Source organism: Aquila chrysaetos, chromosome 11 (genome assembly GCF_900496995.4).
Source record: "Aquila chrysaetos chrysaetos chromosome 11, bAquChr1.4, whole genome shotgun sequence".
In the NCBI taxonomy this organism is placed as follows: domain Eukaryota; kingdom Metazoa; phylum Chordata; class Aves; order Accipitriformes; family Accipitridae; genus Aquila; species Aquila chrysaetos.
In genome coordinates, this window is record NC_044014.1 from 24,244,579 (window position 1) to 24,267,203 (window position 22,625).

Consider the following 22,625-nt stretch of genomic DNA (forward strand, 5'->3'; position numbering starts at 1 on the left):
GCATGCAAATACTTCAATTTAGTTTATAGGCTTTTTATAATATTGTTTTAACCAACATTTTGTGGTTTGGAAATGGCTTCTGCTCTGCAGTTTTCAGAAACCCTCCAGCACATACTTTTGGAGGAGGTGCAACATTTCAGCAGCCAAGCCAAGGAAACATACCTCTTCTGTAGCGGCTAACACTCTCCATTCCTAAGCTTTCTCAGAACTCCGAGGCACAGCCACTGAGCCATACCAATCTTTAATTTAGTAATTTCTTCTGCATCTTTTTTCGACTAAATCCAGGACAGAAGTGTCCCTCAACATCTCTGTGATGAAGACTGATGCAAGTGAGTTATTTTTTGTTTCCCTGCGAAGGCTTTATCCTTCTCACTGCCTTACTCCCTGGAAAATCAGCTGATTGTCCAGCTCTCTCGAAAGCTTCCTTGCTTCTGGTGCCCCCCACTGGCTTTTGCTTTTCAAATTCCATCTGTGACCTCTGCAGTTTGTTTGTGATAGATAGTTCACATTCCTTTTCCACTGCCTTCAGTAGGGTTGAATCCCTCACAACACATAAGAAAAAAACCTACTTTTGGCTTAGTCCCAAGTAGTACTCAAGACTAGGACTCAAGCAGTAACTATACTTGAGTGGTTCACCCTCAAATGACTGCATTAAAAAAAGCTTGTCTCCCAGATGTAGATGTTTTTTGTGTTTGCTCTTAAGTAGAAAATCTTTAGTAAAAAGGTCCTAAGATTAGGAAACTTAGATCTTTAAAATGGATGTGACGTATAGTTCAGCATAAAACAAAAGGAGGCAGAGAGACTTTGTACATCTAACTAAAAGAAACCAGTAAGGCAGTAAACAAGAATGCCTATGCTGCAGAAGTAAATGGATCTGCTGTCCTTCAGGAGCAAGCAACAATCATTTCTTCATGTCAAATTTTATAATCAAAGTTTCCTCTAATGCTGAATTGTGGCAAGCTAATTGGAGCATATTTTAAATCCTCTGATATTATTGTTTAGTTTTTGTTTTTCCTCTGAGTTTTCTCAACATTGTACACTGAATAGTTTCTGTTCAGAAAATCAGTAGTAAAATTTATATGAATAAATCTTTACCCTTACGGCATAGAAATTGTTCTGTATAGATTTTACAATATCCTCTCTACAATACAACATTCTCATCAAAAAAGTTCTCTGAAATCACCCCCAGAGTGTAAAGGCAGGTGCACAGCATGAGATACTCTTCCTCTCCGCTCTGGATTAGCACTCTGTCCGAGCACAGAGCTGAGTACCTGGGAGGAAGCACTACTGCTACAGGGGTAGCTATGCTCAGGAACAATCATCTGACACATGACTCCAGTTTGTCACGAGTGGCAGCTAATCCTACTGACTCCAGATGACAGGGCTTAGAGAAAGGACCACCAACTGATCAGCAGAAGTTTTCAGCCTACAGATAGCTGAAAATGGTTCTCTCACAGCCAGCTAAACAGCCTTGAACACTGAATTCCCACATACAGGAGCCTTAGCTGTGTGCATGATATACTCCTTCCTTGATGTCCATACCCATATTTGATCCTCACTGGAGAGGTGCTGCAGGAGCTCCAGAGCAGTGGTAGTGGACATTCAGCCACTTGCCATCTCGGCGGTGCCAGACGCGGGTCTCTTCAGACTGCGTGGTGCGGGGCCGGCCTTGGCCATCGATGTACTGTGTCAGGCGGATGTACGCAATGCAGGCAGCATCTTCACCAATGACATGGACATGGGGGTTCAGGATGGTGGTGTGTATTGGCTTGCTGTTCTTCGACAGTACTGGCAGAACATGCAAAACCATCAGCTTCATTTTACTACTGAGGAACAGCTCCCCGCATCCTCCAACCTCTTTTGTATTCTACTCACCTTCCTCTGGATTCTGGGATACAATAATAATTGCTCCTGCAATTTTCCAGGCAGAATCCAAGCAATTCTTTCCCCTATCACCTGTTCTTCTCCTTAGGAACTGCACACTTATTATTGCCTGGAATCCCCTGGCCCCTTTGCTCCCACTTCTTCTGCAAAGCATACTCGCCACTTTTTTAACATCAGCGCTGCCATTTCTTCAGTTATAGGAAAAGATCTTTTAATTACAGAATATTGTTGCAAAGGAGTCAATAATCAGATCTTTAAGCTAGACCCGCATTAAATATGAACAAGCCTCAGAGAAGTGTAAAAATCACTCCAGAACAGGCTTTTGAGAGAGACAAAGTCTCTGCATACTTAGAGCAGTAGGAATTGCCTATACTAAGGACCTTGACCTAACCCCCACAATAAAACAAATTGAACAGCTCAGGATTTAAATTTCAATGATCTCATCCTGTGAAGACATCCAGGAAGGGAGGCAAATCCACTAGTATAAATGATAGCATTTCTCCCAACTCTTTTTCCTGCCCCAGGCTGACAAGGTGACCCTTGTATCCACATAATGGCTTCACTAGGTGTTAGAGATCTGAAATGTCCAGGGAAAACTCACAGCGAAGGCATGACTGATTTGTACATGACTATGTCTGACTATTCAGTATGTCTACCCCAAACACACACGTCGTTTCCATCAAAACATGCTCATTTTTTCCACTTCCATATCAGCAGGAAATCCGGCACCTCAAACTTCTAAAGCTCCTGCAGTCCATGCTTACAAAATATTTGGGCCCGGCAAATTGTATGCCTACAGTGAAGGGATCTGGGGGCTAGAACTGAAATTGTTGCTGAAAAAGGCTTTTGAGAGAAAGCATGCTGGCTCTCATGAATGCATCATAACCCATGCACAATCAAGTTCTTGCTGGTTCTGACAGCCAGTAAAAACAAGGGGAATTCTCTCCCCAAAATGTGGCATAAAGGAAGATCAGAGAGAAAGCTGTTGGTGTTACCAAATCTACCCACTCACAGTTCTCAAAGTAAAACTTATGGAAATCCATTCCTTCAACCAGGTTCCCCAGTGCTTCAGGTTCAAATGAGGTCAAGCCAGGATCACAGATTTTTCTGCAAAGAAAAGCACCACAGGCTTACAGTCTGCATTTGAGCCCAAGGGCTATTTACACAATGAAGTGCTGGTACAACTTTTGACTCACACCCTGTGTCCACCTATTTATTTCCCCACTCCAAGGAGTAAGTTCCTGGAGGACTCAGTCCTACCGCAACAACACAAGAGTTGGTGCTAGTTGGCATTTCACATAAAATAAGCCTCTAGGTTTCTGGCTTTTCTTTTATTGTCCTTCTGCCCATCTCATTGTCCTTCCCCCTACTTTTCTTACAAAGCCAGGACATTTTCCTTTTGTTGCTCCTGTTGATGTTTGATACCTGACTTCTACTTGATGTTCATTTAGAGAGCTCTACCATATCCCTACTCCCAACTGATGGAGGCTAAAGAGCATAAAACTTTTTACCATCCCTGACTGCATGACAACTCTTCACACCCAGGAGCCAGAACATCATTTGTACACAAACTGATAAACAACCTGTCAGAAGACATCCGGACTTACGTATAAGCCTCAAAGTCTCCATTGTTGATGGCTTCTATCAGCTGCTCTGTTATCTTAATGATCTCTTGCTTACGCACTGTGAACAAGAAGAAAGAGCAATTTAACTGTGCATAAGACTTCAATGGGAATATGGGGCTAGTGGGTGCTTCCTACAAGCAATTTGCGGAGCACCATTAGTCTAGATCTCATAGGATGCTGCTCCCTGCATTCTGGAGATATGCAGTAATGACAGCCATCCACATGAGAGTAGGGGGGCAGTGGTATGAAAGGGGAATGGTGGTCCCATAATGCAGGGAGAAAGGAAATAAAGATGTCATATTCAATTTTTTTCTTCTAGAAAGGTCTAAGGCACCAGAGGCGTCTCCTGAATGACAGCCTGAGGTGCTTCTGGGGAGTCTGACCAATGAATGTCAGTGAACCTGCCAATGTGAAGCACTTGTCTGGCAGCTTACGGTGTGGAAAACCTTCACCACAGTAGTCATATACAAACAGCCACCACACAGATCTAGCCAATTGGAAAAAGTCTCCCAACAACTTGTCTATCACGATCACCAATACCTCAGCTATTATGAATGCTGCAAACAAGCAACTGGGACATGTAGGGATGACTTCCACAAGCTAGAAAGACAACCGCAGCAGGATGGATGAACAGGTCCTAGCTATATACCAGTGTGCACTCCGTTCCTCAGGCAGTTAAGATTCTGCCAATCCCTACGGCACAATTCTTTTCAGCGCTCTGACAGAACTGCCATTCACCCAACCCAGCAGCCTGGACTTCAAGATCAATGAAGACAGGGGCTAGCTGTCTACAGTTATTTGGCCCCTCTCTGGCCAGCACCTCTGTACTCTCTTCTCTTGGTTTCCCACAACCGATTGCGTAGGCCCCATCCCCCCTGAGGTGTTCCATCACTCATGCTGACCTCAAGAGTTCTTAACACTCACAAAGTTTGGCTTGGCTCTGTTAAATAACACAATTCTAGTTCTACAACTATATGTGCACCACATATATGCCTGAGCCTATATGTACACCCTTACATCTCTTCAGCCTTCCCCACACTTTCCCTGTAGGTAGAATATCCTACATGTTATACAAGCATTTAGGAGGTACTCTAGCATTATCTTCAACGTTACCAAATAATTTACAATTCCTACCACCAGAAGTGGAATTTACTGCCCTTAGGCATCCAAAATGTTGGTGTCTGAAATGGAACCAGTCACCTGACTGTTCCTCCTTTAGGCCCTGAAAGAAATAGGCACTTCTGGAAGTCTCACCTGAGGCATCTCAGATGCCTATCATTAGGCGGATGGCATTTAAATCCAACCTACCGTCTTTAGATGTCCAAGTCAGGGAAGCTGAATTCTACTCTAAATGCCAGAAGATGCTAGTCTGAACTGTCCTCCCCTCTAAACTTTCCTCCACATGTGCATCTCATCCCACCATCGATAAGTGCAGCTGAAGAACAACAAGATGATAATCTGGCTGGCTACGAAAGATGTCTGCACCCACTCTGGAAATCAATTAAGAGAATTACACTACCCAGTCAGCCACAGAAACATCTCAGATAGGGAACAACTGGCTCATAATAGTAAGGGAACTGGTTTTGCCACTCAGGCTGTATACATTTCCACACATCGAAAGATGTATACAGGGAATGGATCAAAACGACACAGTGGGCTGTCTACTGTAAAAAACATCCTTACAAGCAAGCCATCTGGAATTGGTTCCGCATGAAGCAGGGCTACTTGCTGGACCTCCTTCCCATGCAGAGCACACACCAACGTGTGCAATGTCCAGAAGATGGAGTCCATGGGAAAGGCTCCATTTGGGATGAGCGAGGAGATCTGCAGCCCTCAGCCACCATGCGCTTGACTCATCTCAAGGAGATCTGCACCCCCATCCCAAGCATCACTATGCAGCAGCATCGACCCTGTCCTCCAACACAAGTCCATTCCATCAGACTGTGCTCGTCTTCTTGCTTTTACTACATGTCCCGAGCTACGACCAGCACGCAGGAGGTGATCCATTTTTGCCGAAGGGCAGAGAGCCTCGGGATGTCACGGGGGAAGGCGTTTTGTGCCTGCCGCTCCTGTCGAATCCGGGGGGCCTCCTAACTTACACTGCGGAGAGGCACAAAAGGGAGGCAAGCACCCACCAGCACGGATATAAAAGTGTGACTCCCGGCTCTTCTACCGACTTTTCTGAGTAACTGACGGGGCGGCCCCGCTACAGCAGCCCGCCAGCGCTGCCGCAGCGGCACCGCCGAGAGGAGACTGCAGGCGGGCACAGCGCGGGCGCGGCGGCAGCCCTGTTCGCGGAGTTCCGTTTGAACCCCGCGGCAGAGTTCGCAGCCGGGCTCTCCTCCCCGGCGGCGGGAGGGCGCCGGCGGCCGGCGGGCCGGCTTTGGGGCACCCCCGCCTCCCCCCGGCCCCGGCCCCGGCCCCGGCCCCGGCCCCGGCCCGCGGCACCGCGGCGCCCCCCGGCGGCCGCCGCCGCTCCCTGCAGCCGGCGCCGCCCAGCGGCGAGAGCGGCCCCGGGGCGCGGCGGGCGGGAGCCGGCGGCCCCGCCGTGCCCGCGGCTGACGGCCGGCGGCCGTGCCTCCCGCCGGCAGGAGCTGGCGTCAGCGGTTAGCTCAGAGGGGCGCTCCGTCCCTTCTCGGGCGGCCGGGGGGTGAGGGGGGCACAGAGGTGGAGAGAAGGGGGGGGGGAGCTTCACATCTACGGTATCTAGTGTTAGTTGCGCTACTCCACTACTGCTACCCAGCTGCTAACTTACACGGTGCACGGTTAAGTACAAAGGGAACTACTGGAGTTAGCAAAGGCTCCGACCGAGCACGCTCTAACTCCAATGTCTGCCCTGGGCTGTCCCAGGCAAGAAGCTTCTCTTCACAAGACTGTGTAGCTGCAAAACAAATGTAAGCATTAAAATAACAAACAAACAAAAACCAGAAAGCAAAATAAAAACCAACAAAGAAGTACAAACACACACAGCCCCAAGCCCCGTCGGCACACAGAGACATCCATATCCCAGCAACCTCTACCCGCTCTCCTGCCTCTGTCACACATCAGCTGGGCCGGACACTGCTCAGAGGGGACCACACTGGCACCGGTGCAGAAGACCCCTCAGAGCACAGTAGGAATCGCACTAATGCTCCTGGAGGTAGTTTGAGGGTGACCTAAAACACTGGTCGGACTAGTGACAGAGCAGCACGAGGGCAAGTACAAGATGCGAGCGAAAGGAAAGGAAGTAGGGCATCCAAATCACTGCAAATCTCAACTCGGAGGGGAGCGGGGTGGGAGAATGCTGTCCCACCTGGCGGAGAAGTGATTTCGCACTCCTCAGCGTACCAAGCAGGGCCTTGCTATGAGCAAGAGGAAGGAGTTAATAAGAAAGCAGTGAGGGGACAGTTCACAGCAAAAAGGACTTCAGGAGAGATCATTTCCCTTCCATTCTGGCTGGGCAAAACACCTTTCCCATTGCACCTCAAGAACCAGCAGTTTGACATCCTTAGACCTACTTCAAAAATAAGTAACAGAGAGGCTCCAACTGCTGCATCGTATGAGATACTGGTACTGTGTGCAGGAAACCGGGGAAGGAAGACAGGAGGAGACAGAAGAGGGCATGCCTGTTCCTTCCTTCCCAGACTGACCTGGACAGAATCAAATACTCCAGATGTTCCCATCTCGCATTAAGGATCCTTCCATTATAGCTTTAAATAGGCAGGCAGCTAGTACGGTATGCCTGTGTAGGGGGAAAGGCTGGGAATCCCACCTAGATTTTCTCCAACCTACTACCTTTTTCCATATTCATTTTCAGAGTTTTTCAGCCACAGGCTCCTCTGCAGAGGCAGCCAATTCAGGAGAGATCAGGCAGACGGTACCAAACTAACCACGGTACCAGCTAACTGAGCTAGTGAGACAGACATGCAAGGTAAGGCTCACAACAGAGAAATGCCCCTCAGAGCCAACATTATCCAAGGATTTTCACTCAGAGCACCTGACAATGGATTCAGAAACACTATGGGATCTTCCAGCAGCCACAGCCTCCCTTCCAAAGCAACCTTGAAGCAATCTGTAAAAACTGTTTTTCGTTCCTTTCGTACTTCCCGAGCACCATCCATGTCTGGGGTGCTCAGAAGTTCTTGACAAGCGAGACTGAATTCAGCCTCGCGCATCCCCTCCATAAGCAGACCTGCACCACTGACCCCATTTCGCACAAGGAAAACTAAGAGATGCAGTGACTTGCCTGAGGAAACCCCAAAAGGCAGTGTCTCTGCAGAGAACTCCACGTCTCGCCCAGATGAAAGCAAGGGAATGAAATTAGCTAGGATGAGGTTCTGTTTTTTTTTTTCCAAAAAGGGAAGGAAAGGTTTGGAAATTTTTAGTGTGCAAAGGAGGGTATTTTGCAGGAAGGGAGATGATTTCTTTTTATTCTGGAGTACTGGAAATGAAAAATCAACGTTCTGGAAGGAAGTTGAGGAAAGGAAAAATCTTGGGTAAGGAGAAATGGGAAAGGAGGAGGGAGGGGTGGGAAAAAGATGCCGTAAAGCACTGCACCCCTGGACTTACTGGCTGAGAAACAGAGAGAAAGCTGGGACTGCATGGACTCAGTCTGTGTTTTGCTCTCACTGTGCCTCCGTCCTTCAAGCACTGAGCTGCCATCCCCGGTGGAGAGAGGGGGAGCTAGCATGGCAGGGAATTAAAACACAAACACAAACAAAACACGCAAGTTCAGTAAATAAAAAAAGAGAAAGGAAATAGGAGAACATTAAAGAAACCACAATGCTGGGCACAAAACATGCAGGAGTATCCTCCAGGGCAAAGCCAAGTAGACAGCTGTACAACATGGACCTGCTGTGCAATTTAGAAAGACACGGGGCAGGGGGGTGCTGCCTTTAGCCCCACCACAGTGGAAACAACATAACCCTGAGGCAACTGTCACTGATGGATCAAGACAATGTCTCCTACATGACAGCAGAACAGATCTGAGTAACCTGTTGTCTATTGAAAACAAGAAGTTGGCAGAGGAATTGCACAAGCATTGCCCTTTTCCTAGAGTCATGGCTTATGCAGAATGCTGAGAGCTCCAACACCCCCAAACCTTTTGGTCCATTTAGTTTTGCTTGAGTGCTTCCTTAGCTTAAAACATGGAGTGGCAGGAGTTGAAAAGGAACACTGGTGAACACTGCTACACTTAAAACTGAAGCACTAAAATTACCAGAGCTGGCCATAGCACAAATCATTACTGTGCAAGCTCCTTCCCTCCCAACCACCATTCAAATGCTTCCTTCAATTAAAATCGTGACAAAATTTTCTAACCTCTGCCAAAAAACGCCCTACCAACCCTCAGTTTTGACCTGCAGCTATGTAGCCCTATACAATTCTTCATAGATTTAGCCCTGGCCAGCTGCCCTCCTTCACCCCCCGCTTCCGTTCCAGTCCTAGCCTTACTCTCCTCACAGCATTCGTATTCCTGACTTACAGGACCCGTTGCCTCAACTGGCTCAAGCTTGGGACCTCTCCTGAACAACAGCTGCCAAAGGAGACAAGGTTCTGGACAGATATCCAGTGGAGATTAGATAAATCAATTTCATTACCACACTACCAAAACCATCCAGTTCCCTCAAAGCTCGGTTCTTAAACCAGGAATTAGTCTTTGGCAAAAAGGTGGGAGCTAGAATACTGTCCTGTAATGAGGTCAGGTCTTATCTGAAACAATCTGTATCGCAGAGCTTATTTACTCACTGGCATGTGTTTCTGCTCCCTGTGACTCCTCAGAAGAGGACCCAGCAGCTTGTGATAAGCCACGGGAAAAGCATCAGGAACTAGCCCACCTGACAGAGGTGACATTTGCTGCTACACCACAGGGTCAGCATTGATTTTTTTTCCCTGGATATGTAACTAAGATTGACTACGGGGAGAATGAGAGTACCTCTGCCTCAAAATGCAAACTAGTAACCCATTTGCCTCAGAATGCAAACTGCATTCACCCATCCCAAACCTGCTCATTCAGGAAAATGTCTGCTTGTCCTTCTTTAGGGAGGTCAGGAAAAGGACAACTGCTCAAACAATATGAGCAGATATGGGACTTGGAGCTCCTTCACCTAAAGAGTTTTACAAGCACAGAATATTTATGATATGGTCACTGAAAGGTGCGAAATCTCTTCTCAGCCTCTCCCTCTACTAATATCTCAGTCAAGGACATAAAAAATAATTTCCATTCAGAGATGACAGGCTGAGAATGATCTTCATCTTAGAAACAAAAAATAGACCAAAAGAGAAAAAAATAAAGAGGGAAGTGTGTGCATGTCACTAAAGAGATTCCCAGAAAGGGGTAAGAAGGGTGACTGAGCGGTAATAGAGACTCCCTGTAACCTACAGGGAAGCACAAAAACACAACCGGACTCCAAACCTCAAGGGCCTGGTAGGGATTTTCCACACCTAGAAATGGACTGGAGATGAACAGATTATGATTTTTGCAAGAAAAGAATTCCAACTCTGAGGCAAAACCAAATTAGCCCAGGGCAACACTGTTTATATACCACAGAGGCCAAGTCAGCTGGTTCCCTAATGCATGGTCTCACTGTGACAGGAATCACAGTGTCATGGCAAATTTATGAACTGAGTCAGACACAGAAATCTGGGAAGCTAGTTCAAGGCAATGATCGAATCTCCAGGATCCCCTGCCTGCACTGAACTGTATTAGAAATCACAGGCAAAACACCTACCTTTCAGATCCTCATCTTCGGTCGTGGTGTTACAGCTCTCTGTGGAACCCTGCACGGCAGAACAGAGCATTACCAGGCATCAGCAGTCGGGAACATGAGTAAATAGTTTGATTCGTTTGTGAAGAAAGATGGGGAAAAGCGCAAAAACATTGGCAGGTATGGCAGGGAGAGGAGGATGTAAGGAAGATTTGGATGGAAGCAGGCCAAATATTAAGCAAAACTTAACAGCATCTCTGCTCAGCTTTTATGTGCTCAAGCCGTTCAAGCCGTCCACCCAGAACTTTTACAAGGACAGAAGTTACCAAATTCTGTCAAATGTGATCAAATGGGAGTTGCTTCTGTTTGGAAGAAGAATAGCCGCAAGAAGCTAAAGAAGGGCTCCTAGGCTTTCTCAGAGGAACAGGTCTCCACTTCCAGAAGGAAAAAAAAAAAAAAGTGCGTAAGTGCCTGTATGTTTCTTCTCTTCCACCCCACATATGAAAGAGAGTGGTGATTACACACCGCAGTAGGAAAGAGATGATAATATTTGAACAGTTGTCCCTACTCAGCCTCTTCCAGAGATCCACAGCCATACAACACAACCCTCGCAGTCTACTGCCAGCAGTATTCAGGAGCATGCTACAAACCAGACGTTGGAAAGGTAGAAACCGAAGTAAGACACATGAAGACAAGAACGACGAGAGAAGCAGAAGTTTCTCTGGCAACACTCCTATCCCTTACCTTTATGCCATCTGTAGCATTATGGACAACAGTTGTTTGAGGCTCCTAGGAAAGGATGGAAGAATCATTAAACTCCAGTTCCAAAGCATTCTCTCATTTCTTTTCACTCCCCAGCAAGTGGAGAAAAGGTGACTGACATAAAAAAAAAAAAAAATCAAACCACAAACTCCAAACAGCACACGGGTGCTTGAGTGCGCACGCACACACTTCCTGCACAAAAGGTTTCCTGAAGAGAGAAGCTGCGCTAAAAGCTACAGTCACAAGGAGACAAAGCCCCCAGCTTCACTGCATTTGCCCCTAATTCCCAATTTGCCTCCAGTGAACCAGGTTGGCACAAACGCCAGATGGCAACCAAGCAGCCAGTCTGCACCCTCTGCAGCTGTTCATGAAGTAATGATCCCTCAGCAGCATCCTCACTGGAAAAAGGTTCAGAAGAGGGAGAGGATAATACTGGGCTGGGGCCTTTGTCTCCCAGTTTTTTGGGAAGTTTGCTGGGTATTTTAGCCTAAAAAAGGGACATTCATAATTTCCATAATAGAAAGGGGATAAGCCAGACCACCTCAATGCCTCTCAGAGAGGAATTCTAAGGGAACCGGGCTGTGAAAAAAGGCATGTTTTTCTTAAAGTCTCTAAAATAAGATCCAATTCCAATAATAACAACAATAATTAATAATTTAGAAAGGCTCCCTTAGTATCAAAACCATCATGAACAAAGCCAGTGAAGGGAAAACAGAAAATTATGAAGTGTCCCAAGAACGCTTTGTCCTACAACAAACAACAACAACTTCAAGTCCCACCCTTCCACCCACCAAAAATTGCCAAATCCAACTCTCCAGAGACACACAACAAAGAGCAGCTACCAGGCCTACGGGTGCTAACTAGCTTCTGCACTCATCCTTTCATTACTGGGACAAGACTTCAGGATCCTGCACCATCTCCTCCCACTGCTGTCACTCTTGCAGGGTGGTTCAGTGAGGGCACCAGGGACCGTGACAGTGCAGTGAGGTACACTCACCCATCCGCCTGTCACCCATTGCACTGCTGCCTGATCTTCCAGGCATACTGAGGCAGACGACACCGAGCTGTGCCATTAAACATACTAGGCACAGGGCACCCTATGAAGCCTGCTGCACACAGCCCAAACAGAAAATGCCAGCCCAGCAAGTCAGCGAGCTGCAGAGAATCAACTGCCCAACTAAGCAGACCAAATGGGCCACCAAGGGATTCCTCTAAAAACCCTTTGCCTGCCCTTTCTTCTGTGCTGTCCTGAAGTCCATCCTCCATTTCCTGAGCGCTGGAGAGTGGATGGAGCTTGCCACTCTCTTCTTCCAAACCAGCCTCCCCAAAGCCAGCAGGAACAGTTGAACCAGACACACAGAACTATACAGGGATGGCACACGGGGAAGTCCAGGCAAGCTGCAATCCCCACATCCAACCACAGCTCTGCTCAGCACCCCCACCCCAAAGCCTGTGAGGCTGTGATCAGGCCCCACAGCAGCACAGGGACATAGACAGAATGAAGCCAAAACACAAGCTGAAACAGAGCAGCACAAGCAGCACTCGGGATGGGGGGGAAGGAGAGAAGGGGAGAGGACAGAATCAAAATTAAACCAAACAGGAAAAAAAATAGCGGTCGGGGAAGATACCATGGACGTCTGCACTGGGGGTGTTTCTTTTGCAGTGCTTACTATACTGGTTTTGTTGTTGCTCTGTGGCTGAGACAGAAAAACATGGTTTTAGTTCCTCTGCTGGGCAGCAGAGGCAGCAAGAAAATGACAGTATTGCTTCAACCCCAACCATCTCCTCAGACCCTCCCCTCCCCACAGGCTCGATCACCAAGAAGAGGGAGGAAGAAGGAGTGCTGCCCGGCTCGCTGGACATCATCCTTCCCTCAGAGGCAACAGATGTTGTAAGGGATGTACCAAAACCCAAACGCGCATGGACTGCTAGAGCTATAAGGAAGGAAAACAGAAGGGAAAAAGGCAGCACCCCAAAGGGATGGGGAGAATCCTGCAATGAGCACCAACAAAAGTATTTGGTGAAGAAGAATGAGAGATGGCAGCAGTCCCGAGAAGAAGAGACTACAGAAGTGAGAGACACGCAATAGTCATGGTGCAGTCTCAAACAGGGGACAAATGGGAGTTGTGTCTGAGGAGTCCCAAAGTGTGCAGGAACAGTCCTAGATATGTGATGATGCTGAGGGTCTCAGGGAATCTACTGATGCAAGATAAAAGTGTGGTCAGCCCTAGAAAAGGTAGAGAAAAGGTGAGGTATGGTGTGTTGTGCCCCTGCTGTGACCTGAACAAAGAGACTTCAGGACCAAAACATGGAAAGGGATGGGGGTGCGACACAAGGAAAAGGCCATGTAGTTCCCCAAGTAGCAAGTCCTCTGGATGGTGCCCAATAGTTTTTCATCTTTCCCCTCTTCAGTCTCTCTTGTAGCTGTGGTAGAAGAATAAAATCTCCATTTCCTGCATTCACACAGCACAACAGTGAGGCAGTCACCAGCTTGCTGCAAAGAAATGTCCCATTGGGTCATGTACGTTGGTTATGTCAGGAATGAGCAGTCTACGTTTGTACGAAGCCAAACCTGTGTCCACTAGTATATAGTTCCTAGCCCACAAATCCAGTCAGTTGTTGGAGAATTAGGCCCACAGTTACACTGCCATGTAACCCCCACACCAGGTACATAGCTCTCTTGCTGCCAGGCACCGTCAACAATGTCAAAATCAGCACTGCAGGAGCCTCACTCAAACTCCTTGGTTTACAGATCAGGGGTACTAGATGGGAGCTCACAGCAGTATGACCTCATTGCAGCTGCTCTCCATCCCACCATTCTTGGGGAGTGCAAACTCATACTGCAAAACATCAGGCCCTCATCACCCTGTAACCACCACAAAGAATGCAAAAGTCAAATGCTGAGCTGGAAAACATCTGCCAAAGGTTTAATTATGTCAACCAGAGACAGATCCTATGAGGTTGAGACGTCACACACACCTACTAATACTTCAGTTTTTCTTCACAAGCAGCATGCCTTGGCTTAGCTGTCCCTTTTGGAGAAGGAGAGAGGAGAAACAGAGGAAGATGGGGCAGGTGGAGAAGGGAGGAAGTACAAGAGACAGGCAGGAATGAATTCTTTAGAAGTCCATGGGAGAAAAAAGAACATATGACGCACACTCATCCCCAAAGCTAAGAAAGGAGAAACACTTTACAAATTACTGTTTACTGTCTCTTCCTATACATCCCCACATTGTCCTAAGACTTTGGCCTTCCAAGAGCTTTGCTTCCTGCATGTATTTCCAGCCTGATGGCAGAAGAGAGGACAGGCCACTGTGGATGTAAGAGAGGAGCAGATCAACCTGAAAAAATGAATCCCAAGCTATTTTGTGGCATAAGCACAACCAATCTTCTGTCAATGCCTGGGTCCACCCCTCCACACAGCACTGAGGTTCCCGTACTTCTTCAGAAACAGTGATCCTAATGCAGAGATCTATCTTCCAAACCTCTTCAGTGAGAAGAGCACAGACCATTTTTCTTAGTCCACTGGGATAAGAAGATAAAGTTAGCATGAAAGAAGCTATACAAAAATAACTCTGATTTTCTGAAGGCTTTATAACTGAGGCCAAATGGGAAAAAAAACCCAAACCATCCAGGAAGCCACCATTCTGAAAAAAAGTTGACAGCACCTTGTTAGGTGTTGGATGTCACCTTACAAAGTGCAAACCCACACACACGCAAAGCACACAGCCTACCCTCCAGGCTGCACTGAACATCCAGTTCATCCATCATACTCTTATCCAACCAGTGGGCTGAAGAAGACCAAGCATCATGTTTGCTAGTACAGAATCACATAGCATTTTACTCCAGGACAGAGTCCCAAGGAAATAAGAGGCAGAAGACTTAGCCTAAGTGTTTTGCACAGGTCTTTCTCAGATGGAGGTATCTGACATACAGAGCTTCCTGCACACACTTGTGTCTTCTGGCCCCCTAACCAACTGCCCTTCCCTGGAAAAGACTGGCCTGCCCTTCCCAGAGCCCCAGGCGGCACAGCCAGCTCTTACCCCTCCTTCCCCTCCTACTGCCAGCCAACATCACAGTCACTGGGCAGGCTACGACCCTTGGTAATTCACAGCAGTACAGCTCAAGTTGAAAGAGGCCAATTCACCTAAAAAGGTGACAGGCCCTTCTTAAAAATCTATGTAACACGATTAGTTTTGGCACAGCAGTTGGCAGCGCTTCCTGAGCTAGACAAGAGACAGACAGGCACAAACAACATAGAGGGTGCAAGAGAAAGAAAACAGACCAGTGATCATATCGCTAGGGACACACACTTCTAGCCAACTAAAAGAAAATAAGTACCAACACATGGGCCATCTCTGGTTATTTAGCCACCTTCACTGTTTCCATGTTTTCTGAGGCTGACAGAGTTTACATATCCCAGTTGCTTTAAAACAACACGCAGAGGGAATTTAAGTATTGCTGGCAGTGGGCAGAGAAGGGCAAGAAAGGCCCAACGAACTCCTGCCCTGGAGTTTCATAAAGCCAGGGCTGGTGAAAAGTCAGTCCCTCACATCAGATTTTCCAAGCAGTACTTCGGGATTACTTTTTTGTGTTTACATAGTTTTAAGCTGTCATTGAAGGAAGAAGAGGAGAAATATCTTCCAGATAGTAATGTAGAATCAAATTATTCTGCTTTCTCAGTACTATAACATTCCTGTTCCTACCTGCAATAGGGGAGAAATATTTTCTGTTCTTTTTCTGTATAAAGGAGATAATGCAATAACTAATTTTTGTACTTTATTTTCTGTTCATATCTCAGTGTCAGAGACAAAGGCACCATCTAATGGGCTGTGTATGCCTCCTTACAATATGGCACTGGCCAATTTTCTCTTTGCTCCCTTGAGAGTGGATTTGACTACTTTTCTGACAAATTCTATGGAAGTCAAACATCTGGATGGATGAAAAAAGGAAATGAACAGGACAGGGGAGGCAGTTACTAGGTATTTGGTCATGCTGGGATACATAAACAAGATCAGAACAAAAGGAAGTTTTGGATTATAAAGGCTCTGACAAACCTTTTCAGTAAGTATGCTAAAAAAAAGAAGTGACCGGCAGCTCTGAGCTGCCTAGCAGTGCTGTGCCCACACATTTCATCTGAACAGTGGAGCCCCATCAGTCTCTGCCACATTTGGAGCGACTCCCAGTTTGTTCTACACTGCAGGGCTCCCACCAAAGATGATGGCACCAACACCAGGCAAAGCACCTGCTCCTCTTTTTGGCACCTCTGCAACAGAATGACAAAGCCCCATGTCCAGGCAAGGCACGCACCTGCTCTGCTGAGTCCAGGAGAACCACTGCCTTTTTTCATTTCACACTCAGAGCAGGGAAGGTCAAACTGCATTGCCAACAGTTGATTTTCTGCACAAAGTGGGAACGGTACGACTGGCCAGGGGCCAGACGATCACAGGGCCCTTTTAGTGAGGACATGGACCTTTCAGTGCACAACGATCCCCACCACCACCCCCCCGCCCCTGCAGAGACATGCTATGTAGGGTGATGAGCACAAGCCGAGCGTGCATGGCATGAGAATGGCGGACGCACGAATCGCAGGCAGCTTACGGGAGGTGCTCACCATCAAATGCACACTGGAGCTCGACTTCCTTTTCTGGACACACCATTGAGAGAGGGAAAGAGAAGGGAAGAGAGGAGATGAGAAGAAAAGCACAGAAACTATTCACACATTAGTGTGCCAGCAAGGGCCCCCCTGCCAATAATGCTCCCCTAGGGACAGGTATAAGCAGCAGCAGAAATGCACAGACACGTGAGAAGGTGCAGAGAGAAGTCACCATTAAAGAACATGACTACACACCAGGGGAAAGGGCAGGGTTGAAGACCCCCATCCACTCAGACATCGAGGTCAGAACATAGGTGCCCCACACGCTGATATGAGAGGAGAAGAGAGGAATATATATGCACAAGATGTAGGATGCAAGGGGATGCCTCTGTTTGCTCTCCCACCTCCAAACACTGTGCAACTTCCCCAGCCACACTGAAGAGGTAGGCAGAACCCCCCCCATGTGTTCCCATTTGGAGGAAACAGAGGTGTGTTTGCAACTAGAATCAGAGGGTAGGGAGGAGGGGCATCCCCAAGGGCGAGAGAAAGAAGAGGGAATTTCTGTGCATAGCATAGGGAGGAGAAAGGCTCCCTCACACAGAAACTGGGGCTGATTGGAGGGGCAAGGTGCACCCATGCTCAGACATAGAGGAAAGGCAAGAAAGACAAAGAGGTACTCAACAGCCAGAACACCTTGTGGTCTCAGATACTGGGAGGAGAAGAAACAGGGAGCAATGCTCAAACACTACCCAACCTTCTTGGACTCTACTCTCGTTCAAAGGCATCTGCAGTCATCTTCAAAGACACCTTCACACCAAACTGCACTCTCCAGTAAACCAGGTTCAACATGCATTTCTCTGCTTTTTCACTACACTCTTAGAGTCATCCTGTCCAAGCTGAGCCTGGCAGGTCTTTCAGCATTACAATGCTACCTCTTCACTCTGCTGCCTCCACATGCATTTTCCATCCGCCCTTCTCCTTTGGTACTATCTAGGCTATTTCTCCGCTGCTTACTACAGAGTCTAGCTCACAGAGTAGTGTAGGACAGCACATCCCAGCCAAAAACCACAATGGCTTGGGCTCAGCTGCATAGCTGTGGACTGCTGCGTGCTACCATGACCCACCTCTGGAGTAGCCCTTGAACTCAGTACAGGCCATGGAGCTGTACCTCCCCATTTCATACACTTACTGAGCCTTCACAGCTTTCACCTTGAATATTGCCTTCATCCCTGCTATCCTCACATCAGAGCTCAAGCGCACATACAGACTGGCATGTCTTTGAGGGCAGAAGTGCCCATGCTCACCTCATACCCAGAATCACATTCCTAATCACACCATACAGTCCAGGATCACGCAGCCACTGCACAGACTCAAATTAGCAAACCTTCTGCATCATCTGATTTTTAATTCCAGTACGGACAGACTCCAAACACTGATCTGTTCAGCATTTGGCTCATGAATCTATCACTTTGTGGAGGCACAACTTTGTGGAGGGCTAGCCATTACCTCGTTTACAAACTTGTGATTCCTCTCATCTTTTAGGACAATTTAGCTTCTCCACAGGCTTTTCCTCAAGCTAGAGCTAAAATAGGATGTACTACCAGTGCACGAATACAATGATTACATCACCACAACCCAGAGGAATCCTTGTACCCAGTCACAACAGGGAATTTTTAACTGGGAGAAGTGGATATTCACACCAGCTGAGAAACTGATCCAAAACTTCAGTTTTTATTTTTAATGTATCTTATAAGTTGCAGCAGACAAAGGGTATAGGCATACTGCAGGGAAACTTATCTCTAAGGAAGACAGTCTCATTTGAAGTTCATACAGGTTTCCAGTGAGTTACAGAAACAAGAAAAGGGGCAGAAAATGTTAAGAGACAAGCAAAAGGTTCAATATGAAAGGAGAGTCAATCAAGCCGTAAAGAAAACAATCACCCTCCTATATTAGAGGCACAAGTAAAACTGACACAGGAGGAAACAGAACCCTCTGCAGATCAGAATTTAATTAGAGTACAATCTAAATTTAAAACAGTGTTGGTCTATTAACATGGCATGATGTATTATAGAAATCCCCGAAAGCACATTATTACTGGCTACTATAATAACAGGGGGAAAAAAAGCTAGCTAGGCAGTATGGAAAGGGTGGGGATTAAGGTCTGTGTTAAGACCAGAGCATGAAAGTACTACTACAACTCAAGACAGATTGGATAATGCCAACACAAGGCACCAGCAGTAAGTGCTAAAGCATCAAAACTTATTAAGTCAAAACACACACAAGGAAATAACTAAAACCACATCAGTCTCCCAATCCCCTCTGTAACTGCTACATCAGAGCCATCTATGTTACCTTCCCAAGATGACTAGCTGAGTGAGCAAACCTTTTTGTTCTTCTGGTAATGTGACTGCGATTTAGCAGAGTAAATAAGGTAACAGAAGTTTAGTTACAGACAGAGTTCTCTTTCCCTTCCACAACACAGCTACATCTCTAAGTATTTCTAGGCAGTGCAGAGACATCCCAGGGAATGCAAAAAATTGTTAAAGGCAGACAGCCTATGGTAAAGTACCTCACTGATCACTTTAAGGATTTCCCTAAATCTGAGCGACAAAACATTCTCCCAAAGCAGTATGGACAACATTTTCCTCTCAAACCCGGGGATGAATGTTTGTTAAAGTTCTATTTCTGTATTTGTACAAAATTCGGGTGTTCATCTCAAAAGAGGAGCAGATTCTCTACAATGAAACTTAAGGAAGACTCTTGCTTTAGGTAACAACAAACAAAAGTCAGCAGGTGACAGAAGACAACCTGAAGAATCACTGTCCCTTCAGCAGAGCAGTAATACTAGAAATGGCAAGTGTAAATCATTCTGAGCACCTATAGAAAATACAACACATACTGGAAGATGCTATAGGAAGTGGAGTGATTCCAGGCAAGGTCCCATTCACAGTTCTGGACACTTAATATGGGTATCTCTTCATGACAGCTTTTTGTATCTCTATCTTCTATGTGCAGTCCTCCCCCGGTTTGATACTGACAGTATATTTATGCTAAAACATCATGCTTGCTGCAATTCATATTCCTGTAGAGAGTGTAGTCATTTCAGGACTTAGGGTAGGAAAAAAAATGCTGAACTCAAAGCAGATCAGTGAGAGGCAGCCTGAAATAGCAAATTTGAGGTCCTATTTCTACTTTACTTTAGCCCTTTTGTGTGATGCTGAGCAGATCATTTAATCTTTGTCAATCCATCTTCTCTCTTGCCCTTTGTCAGCTTGTCTATTTAAATTGTAAGCTAAGAGGCAGGGATTTTCTGCTTAGGCATCACTACAGTGCTAAGCACACTGGACCCTTGATCTCAGCTGGAGTTTCTAGGCATTACAACAATGCAGTAAAAAAAGTGAATGCATCAAAGGTGGGTAGAATGTGTTACTGGATGTCAAGCACTTAAACCAGATCTGAAGTGCTCCCCAAGCATCTTGCACAAAACACTTCAGCATAAAACTGTGCTGTTCGGGTGAACTTGGGTTCTCCTCATTTAACTTCACCATAACAATCTTTAAAAAGTATAGCTATAGGATCATAAAAAGTCCAGATACAGAAATAGGAGCATTAACTCCTGTTGGTCACTGCATGGATGTTACTTGACCCCTGCAAGGGGGGATTTCTAGTACCTTGCTGATTTTCAGTCCCTTGCAGGTTTTCCAAGCATTACCTGTTGGTTCACCTTGCTACTGTGCCTTCTCTACCTAAGGCACACTTTCACAAACTGCTTTCTCAGCAGCCATGCCAGCTTACAGAGTAGCCTGCCTTGCCCACATACTCTTTACTCTGCAAAGAGCAGTGAAAACTGGTACCCACCAGGCATCAAATATACACTTACTGCAATATTCCCTACAAACAGCAGAACAAATGGTAACTGGTGCCTCTTTGCAGTTATGTAAGATGAAGGGCAGGTTTTACAACACTAACCTTGTCACACCAAAAATCTGGATTTTTACTCTTTCAGCTGAGTTCTCCTTTCAGCTGTGCTATTCAGCTTTTACTGGGAAGGAACACAGTGTGCCGCAGCAAGACAAGGTAGAAAATCAACAAATTTTGCAGAGCATTGCAAGTGAATTCTGTTAAAATCTCCTGCATCTCATAGCATTCTCCACAAGTTACTATTTACAGAGTGCTACACTGGGCCTGAAAAACATTATTGATATAATTTGTATCCTCTAACCAAACCGAAGTGCTCAGGAAAGAAAAAAAAAAAAAAAAAGAAAGAAAAGAAGAAGAAACTGACAAAGAGCTTAGAGGAGAACTAATTTTAAAATACTTACAATTACATACTTAACTAAAAATAGCACTTTGTGCATTAACAAATTCTGATTATAAAGATGGATCTGACAGGCCCTGCTAGAACTGGAAACACACACATCCTCTCACACCAGTAGGAAGGGAAATTCCCCTTTGGGAAAAAAGGGAACACAATTGTTTGAAGTGCTGCCCAGAGACAAAAAAAATCAACAGTAGGACTGTAACACTAACTACAGGGGGCCCAGATCCCAACAAGGTCAGAGAAAGGACATTCAGCATAAAGTGTCCTTAATCTTCACCCAGATGTCTGTCCCAGCCCATTCCTTAAACCCTCCCTCACCTTGCAGTGGATGGCAAGTCCAGATTACAGGCAGAAAGAGGAACAAGGAAGCAAGTAGATTTGACATGAAACTATCTAAAGTCAATTTTAAAATGGCAGCTGCACAATGTTGCTCACAAATTCAGAATCTTAAAAAAAAATACCTGGGACCTACAGTGGTGGCCACAAGACACGTGGTATGTGACATGGCTCTGCAATTCGTCACCCAGTATCTTCTAGCCTCACTTTCTGGATTTGAAAGCAGAAAAGCATGTTCCTTGGGGATAAAACCTGGGCCTTCCTTGCTGCTACTCCATCAGCTTGGATCCAAATTCTGCCTGAAGAAAGTGAGTGCAGCACTACCAAAGGTTTGGTGAGCAGGGACAATTTAAGATTCAAGGCAGTTTAAATCATTCATTATTTAAGATAATGGAGAAGTTCTCAAGTGCCAAGCTGATGAAATATCTACCAATTAGCAGAATTAGTACTTGAAATAGAAGCAGCAGTGCAAAATGAAAGCCAGGAATACTTCAAATAGATTTTTGGAAAGGAATTTGCCAGAGGAGAGGGTCATACACATGGAAATTTATCAAAATAACCCCAGTGTGGAAACACGTACATCGGAATAAAAAAATGTTTCCTTTTTGTCCTCCCCTCCTCACTTGAGCTTCCCCCCCACTCTACCCCAAATGGTCTAATGCAAGTAAAATGCATGCATCCCCATTGCTTTAGTGTGTTAGGCTTCCTTCAGCAAAGGATTAAAGCCAATTCCTATAGAAACAAAAAATGTGGGTTTTTTCTTACATATCAGCTCAACACGACTCACCCTAGATGCTCATATCACCACAAATGACTAATATATCATTCCTCTCTCATTTATGCTAAATCAGCAACAACATGCTGCACCTTGCATCAGATATTCACCAATACACACTGTCATGGAGTTCTTGGGAATAAAGCATGAGAAAGACATATAGGCCTCACTCAAACTTGCCTATTACTATGTAATAGCAATTCCTGCTGCATTTGTCAAATAAAGCAGGATTCTAGCATAGATAGCTCTGAATACCAGCCAAAAGGATGGGAAAGTTACCTTGAACAGAAAGTAAATTAAGACAAACTGGCAATGTTTTTTTTTCAATAGGCTTAAAGCCATTAATTTTTACACTGGTGTAATCATCAGTTTGTGGAAGAAATACTCTTTCCATTCCCATCTACTGTGTGGACATCTATGGCAACACTCTCATGGAGCACAGTCACCCTGGACCGGATAAAGTCAGTGAAGAAACAAACATATTTCCTCTCAAATCTCCGTAAGGAATTAATTTCCAAGAAGGTTTTAAGAAACAAATAAACAAAAAACCCAACCACCAAACAAACCAGGAGTCTCCATATCTGGAAGGAACATAAGAAACAGTCTAACCACATGGCAGGTGGTCAGCAGCAGACTACAGTTA

The 22,625-nt window shown here is 45.9% G+C and overlaps 1 protein-coding gene across 17 annotated transcripts in view; it reads right to left on the bottom strand.

Annotated features, from left to right (window-relative positions):
• Positions 1-22,625, bottom strand: part of CAMK2G (calcium/calmodulin dependent protein kinase II gamma) — a 119,193-nt gene that overhangs the window by 1,742 nt on the left and 94,826 nt on the right. The window contains exons 14-22 of one of the 17 annotated variants that reach the window (XM_030030933.2): positions 16,569-16,601; positions 12,583-12,651; positions 10,937-10,981; positions 10,217-10,265; positions 8,058-8,171; positions 6,265-6,390; positions 3,492-3,567; positions 2,897-2,991; positions 1,543-1,788 (exon numbers count right to left, since the gene is read on the bottom strand). In XM_030030933.2, coding sequence (XP_029886793.1) covers positions 1,556-1,788; positions 2,897-2,991; positions 3,492-3,567; positions 6,265-6,390; positions 8,058-8,171; positions 10,217-10,265; positions 10,937-10,981; positions 12,583-12,651; positions 16,569-16,601 — 840 coding nt within the window. In that variant the 3' untranslated portion in view covers positions 1,543-1,555. Of the gene's footprint in view, positions 1-1,542; positions 2,992-3,491; positions 3,568-6,264; positions 6,391-8,057; positions 8,172-10,216; positions 10,266-10,936; positions 10,982-12,582; positions 12,652-16,568; positions 16,602-22,625 lie in introns of those variants that run through there. The other 16 variants (XR_003925803.2, XM_030030935.2, XM_030030934.2 and 13 more) reach the window with 16 other exon arrangements.